Raw genomic sequence first — 6,558 nt, 5'->3', positions numbered from 1 at the left:
AAAGTTTTTCTTCATTACCCATTTAAGCCGTCTCCAGCCATTATTAGTCTCAAAGTGGGTTCCTCGTCATCAAATTTAAATCTCAAGTTCTCAGATGAGATATTTTCACTATACTCAAGAAGCTCTACAAGACTAATAGCAAGTTTTCAGGTGAGACATCTTTAATTAAACCTGACAAGCTCTATAAGATTAAATCTCATGTTCTCAGGAATGACATCTTTATCTAAACTCGACAAGCTCTATAAGATTAAATCTCATGTTTTCAGGTGTGATATCTTTAATTAAACCTGACAAGCTCTATAAGATTAAATCTCATGTTTTCAGGTGAGAAATCTTTAATTAAACCTGACAAGCTCTATAAGATTAAATCTCATGTTTTCAGGTGAGATATCTTTAATTAAACCTGACAAGCTCTATAAGATTAAATCTCATGTTTTCAGGTGAGATATCTTTAATTAAACCTGACAAGCTCTATAAGATTAAATCTCATGTTCTCAGGAATGACATCTTTATCTAAACTCAATAAGCTCTACATGTTAAATCTCAAGTTCTCAGATGATATATCTTGAACTTAGCTCAACAAGCTTTACAAGACTAAAGCTCAGGTTCTTCTGATGATTTGCATATTATTGCAACTTCTGTCCTTAACCAAAGCTAAACTGGTTAAGGACAGAAGTTTCCTACTCCTTTAGGTTGAAAGCAATGGCAACTAAAGAGTGAAAAAAACTTTACTGCTGTTTCAATACAGCAAAATAGATAACACTTCAACATGAAGTATATAATTATTGCTACTGTCTGGTCAGTGTGGCAATGGCTCATTACTATGAAATGGAAAGAATTTTCTTAAGTAATTCCAAGTGGAAGATAGTTAACACTAAAATGTTATTTCATAATATTAATCAACACTCTTTTTCAAAGGTTTATTCATTTCACAGTGGAATGGGAATTTATCACTTTTAAACTCCATTATGTGAATTTTGCTCAGAAATTAGCATCACAAAAACTTCAAGAATAGTACTTTTGAACAAATGATATTTGTAACATAAGAAAGAGGACATTAAAAACCTCACTAATAACAAAATTTTGAAGTGTTTATAATTCTAACACTGCATTTCATTTATTTACAAGAAAAATTCTGATAGTAAGCCTTCCATTAAAGAAAGTTCTTTCCTTAAATAGTAAGTGAGAAAATTTTGGAAACCTCTTTCTACATGAATATGATCTACAGTACTTATGGTCAATTAAATATCTGGACAGTACTACATTTAAAAACATAAAAGAGGCATAAAAAGAAACCAAAACAACAAAATGTTTTATATCAATTTCTACTTACACTAGAAAGCCTGCTGATGAACTCCTTAAACCAATCTTCCCTTTGTGAACTGCTTTCAACAGCTTTATATCTATAATCATCATTAATCAACTTTTTGATGTCGCTCCAACGAGAATGCTTATCCAAATCTTTCTGTTCCTTCAAAAGCTCCAGGAAATCTTTTTTCACCTATAATAAAAGAAAACATTTATGAAGTTAGCGAGTTATTTTTTCCTACTGCAATATGAAAAATGTTGTCTCCTGTGTAACTGAAATCAAATAAATAATGAGGATTTTAGAAAAACTTGACAATTATAATAAAATAGCCCTTTCCTCTTGGTGTTTACCTTAATAAAAAAAGGAATTAATCTGTCTCATCATACTTTTTGATGACAATCTATACCATTATGTATACAATAAAATCTTTAAAATAATCTAAATACTCAGGATGTTAAGAAAGTACTACATCCATGTAGCATCTTGTAATCTGCAACATATAAAATCTACAAAATACAACAGTTACAAATCATATTTTATAGGCTATAATCAAACTACCTACTTAACCGAAGAAAAATATTATCTTCTGAAAGCTAGAAAACATCATTTTGTTTAGGTTGTGAAAATGTGGTTAGTTTTGTATTCAAACAAAGGTAGTTAAGCCACAGGTTATTTGTTTGTTGTTAAATGCAAAACTGCACAATGGGATATCTTCTACACTGTAGAATCCATCAAAGGGACCAAACCCAGATTTCTATTCTTACAAGCTCTCAAGCTTACCACTGAGCTACCAGTAATAATATATATATATATAAATTTTGTTGTTTATTACAATAAAATCTGTCCCTTATTCCTAAGTGCTGCTGGAATTTTACTAGTTCAGCAAAGTTCCAGTAACAGAACTTATAGTAATTTTGAAACTCTAGTAAGATAGTTAAGTCAAAGTATACTGGTGAGATTTGTATTATATCACCAACAGCAACAATGTTACACATACCACTGTATTCTATCATCAATGTTCAAGATTATAAATTTTCTCTTATACATATAATTAGTTAAATAATTTATTTCCATTTCAATGCACAACATAGATATATTTTGGTTTTCTTTTATCCTCTAGAATAAGGTAGAGCTGAAATATTTGTATATGATAGCTCTTTTCAAATTTTAGTCTAAATGGCTAAGCAGTGTAGATCCTAAACTGAACAAAACAGATTAGCTTAATATGCAAATTAGACATTTTGTGGAAAACAATGACTGACTCTAATTTAGAGAGCATTGGATTCAAGCATATAATTCTGAAGAATCAGTAACTAATAGTTCTCTAAACATTTAAAGTAGTTATGAAATCTTACTGTGTTTTCATTATGATCCATTCACGACAAATAAAGGTATGTCAGTACATTAGTATTTCAGATGTTAAAGAACAAAACTCAAATTTTAAGTCCCAATAAACAAATGACCATTTCAAGGCTCCAAATATAAGGTCAATGAGCGCTAATATTCAAGAAATGTAGGGATAAAAATAGTAATCATAACAAAATATAACAGGCTCTTACTTAATTGTAATCATTTCACCCATAATTACACAGAGAAATTATCATTTTTTAATCTACTATTTAAAAAATTAAAAGTCTTTGTTTTGTTTTTTCCTTTAATTAGGAGATATTACTCTAAAGGATAAGCTAAGAAGATAAAGTAAAAAAAAAGATGTCCATTAATCACCAATGGGAAAGGGCTACTTTCAGCCAACTATTCCTTTGATCATAAACAGAAAAAATTTAATTCAGTAGTTTAAACAGCTTTAAATACTCATTACAGAGTAACATACTGGAATGTTTAGATTAAACGTTTATTCCTTCAATTTATATAAAAAGCACTATGCAATTATTTCAAAGTTCATAACAAATTTGATACACCAAACAGTTTTAATGTTCTTCAAGGTATATCTAGAATTATATTTATCACTTTTATGAAATTGTACACTTTTTCAAAAAATCTTTATCACAAAAAGAATTTGTAACCTTTAATTCTAAATAATATATATATATATATATATATATATTGGTAATTCTGCAGTAATGAATAAAATGTAGTTTTGCATTCTGATAAGTGAAATAATTACTTCAATTTTTATCATACTTATCAAATTGTGTAGATAAACCAATATGGTTAAAAATACATCTTTTCAATGCTTCTTCCTCACAGCCATATATATTTATATATACATACACATTATCGCCATGTTCAAAGACAAAATATTCTGAAAAAACATCAAACTAAGCTAAAAACACTTTCATGCAAAACTACTGCCTAAAGAAATTTCTATAATTTAAAAAATAAAATGTCTTATTTTGAAATCATGTTAAAAACTGAAATATTACAAAATTAGCTACAAGATGTTAGAATACACACTTTGCTACAAAGCTAAATTTTTCTTAAATTAAATAATATACTGGCAATTTATGTCAGTAGAGTAAAAAAAAAGGATTTGCATACACATAAGATAAAACAAAAAACATTCTAGTATTAACAGTTGGCTACCTTTTAAAACAGTGAGTTACAAGAGTATAACTGCATTCTAACAAAGCTTCCAATCACATAAAACATACTGAAACCTTTAATTCTATGTAGAAAAAAGCTTTCAGAAAAACTTAAACAATCACAGTGCTCCATTTAACTTTGGCATAGAAAACAATTATATAATACAAGTATACTAATAAAAAAAAAGAGGTATAGAAATAAATGTTTTGTTTTTAACACTTTGCAACCAAATGGAAAAACATTTTTTGAAGTATCAAAGTCTGCATCTCTTATATATTAACCAAGTGATATATTTGACAACAAGTTTAATATTTAATAAAATTTTAAATACTTACAAAATATTTTTCTTATAAGAAACAGGTGAAGTACTATATTACTGTACCACGTATAGTAGATTTTATTACAACAAAATGTCTCATTAGAAACACAGTACAAAATATAAAAGTCTATGCACTTCCAACCTAATTTATTTATATATCCTATTAATACTACTGAATCATTCTTGCCCAAATCAGTGATGCCCCAGATACCTGTATTTTGTGGCAACTGCAATCAATGATAAGTCGTAACAATATACATTACTGTAAATCATCAAAACGGGATGAACGGGTAGTGCAAAGCACTCTGACTAATACTAAGCAACTCAACACTGTTGCAGTTTTTCTTGGCCAATAAACTTTAAAGTTATTCAGAGTGTACAGAAAAATGTTCAAATTTATAATTCACCCTTAGCTGCAGAAGTCAACAATTTGAAAAAAAAACATACACCCATTAATTGCTAATTACAAATTACTTTATGATACAACAGTTTTAGAAAAACAAATATTACACAATGAGGCCTACTTTATCCCTTTGCCTAAAAAGTTAAAAACAGAATCTTCATTTCTAGAATTGTGTAGTGGATGCCATCAAACAGCAGAAATATATATAGAAGAAGAATATCCACAAACTGATGTGGGAGTGCTAAATCAAGCCACAGCAATAATACCAAGAAAAAGTTAGGTTTAGACCTTTTATACTTTATCAACTGGTTTTAGATTACAAGTAAAAGCAAAGTTATTTCAGCAGAAATATTATTTATTTTGTTAATTTTGAGCAAGCATTTTGATTTAAAATATAATAAATGTGACTGTAGGGTATGGTTGAACAAAACTACAATGTAGTCCTAAATTTAAGATCATAGTGAAAGCATTAGGTTTTTTGTTTTTTTCTGACAGGCATGAATAGTGTTTATGTTCAGTGACTATTCACGTTACCTCACAACATATGAACTCTTAACCCTAGAATGCAGTTCTGGGTCCAAGAGACCCAGCACAATCCTTTTTGTGCAATAATTCTGTTATAGATGCATATGTTGCCATGACCATCTCTCTATTCCTTTACAATTTGGTGACAAATATTTCTGTAGAAGTCATCTTTTTATTTTGAGAAAATATACAATATTGCTTGTACAGGTCTTCCAGACCCGACCACTGGAACACTGTAAGGTATTTCATGACTGCATGATAGGGTTAAGTGGATATGAAGAATGTCAACACACACCAAAGATGAAAAACTTAGAAATACAGTGTTCGTTTTACACATATTAAGATTTACCTAATTTTCAAATACACATTTCCCAAAGTAAATCCAAAGTTAATACTTAAAAGCTTTATTAATGAATCTTGATTTTTTCTAACTTACATATTATTCTCCAATGTTTTGATATAATTGAGAATTTATAAAACTATCTCCACCTCATTCTGTTTTCTCTTATCAATGATCAAATAAGCAATAAACCTGAACATCAAATGTAGTTAAAATTTCTAAATAAAAAGCTACTGTATCAGAGATAGGAGTTACAGATGGTTTTGTACTGAACAGAGTGTTGAAGTTTACACAATGATATTACAAAATAAAATAATAATATTTAATTGAAATAAAACTCATATTCATCAGTCTCTCACTTTGCTTAGTTACAGACTTGTAATTGATTTCTTAATGTTTTTCAATGCAAACATTACATTAACAAGAACTCCTTAAACTAAAAACAGTAAACATAAAAATAAATAGCATGAAATAAATAAAAATGTTTGGTTACATAAGAAGGAAGAATAATGGAGTCAAAAAAGTTTGAAAAGAAAACTTTCAGTCAGATCTTGAAATTTCTTGTATATAATGAAAAATATATATACGTACACACACACACATACATACATATATATATGTATGTATATTTTGATGTTAGCTTAGGCTTCTTAAACTACAAATTTTAAATATTCATAAATCTATACACTTAGTATTATTGAAAATATACAACATCTGACTTAGTGTTTGTAGTTTACATCATATATATTAAATTAAAAATTTTTCTTCTTACACTTTAAAAAATCCATATTCCACATTCTATGTTTCATGCTATCATTGTATTAACATGAGAAAAATAATACTAGCCAGAGAACTTTCATCATTATGCAATGTTTCAAAATAGAAGTTTTTGTATTAGACAAGCCCAATGATTGTAGCAATGTATAAAGATATGTATACGTGTGCAAAACTGCAAAGCCTCAATACAGTTCAACAAATAAAGTTATTGGTAAACATAACAGAGGGAAAAGAACAAGCCTCCAAAAATAAAGATAACAAAATAAATGTAGCTCTATACCCAGGAAGAACTGATACATTACAAACAATACCTTATTCCATTACGCATATTAATTCTAACT

At 28.4% G+C, this 6,558-nt stretch overlaps 1 protein-coding gene across 2 annotated transcripts in view; it reads right to left on the bottom strand.

Annotated features, from left to right (window-relative positions):
• Positions 1-1,338: 1,338 nt before the first annotated feature.
• The window catches only part of LOC106463122 (transcription elongation regulator 1-like), a 59,061-nt gene continuing 53,841 nt past the window's right edge, over positions 1,339-6,558 (bottom strand). The window contains exon 14 of one of the 2 annotated variants that reach the window (XM_013923098.2): positions 1,339-1,501. In XM_013923098.2, coding sequence (XP_013778552.2) covers positions 1,452-1,501 — 50 coding nt within the window. In that variant the 3' untranslated portion in view covers positions 1,339-1,451. The remainder of the gene's footprint in view (positions 1,502-6,558) is intronic. The other variant, XM_022390540.1, reaches the window with a different exon arrangement.

The sequence above is a fragment of the Limulus polyphemus genome, unplaced genomic scaffold (assembly GCF_000517525.1).
Source record: "Limulus polyphemus unplaced genomic scaffold, Limulus_polyphemus-2.1.2 Scaffold1329, whole genome shotgun sequence".
NCBI classification, from domain to species: domain Eukaryota; kingdom Metazoa; phylum Arthropoda; class Merostomata; order Xiphosura; family Limulidae; genus Limulus; species Limulus polyphemus.
The sequence above is the reverse complement of the archived record's forward strand: the minus strand, read 5'-3'. Positions and strand labels throughout refer to the sequence as shown.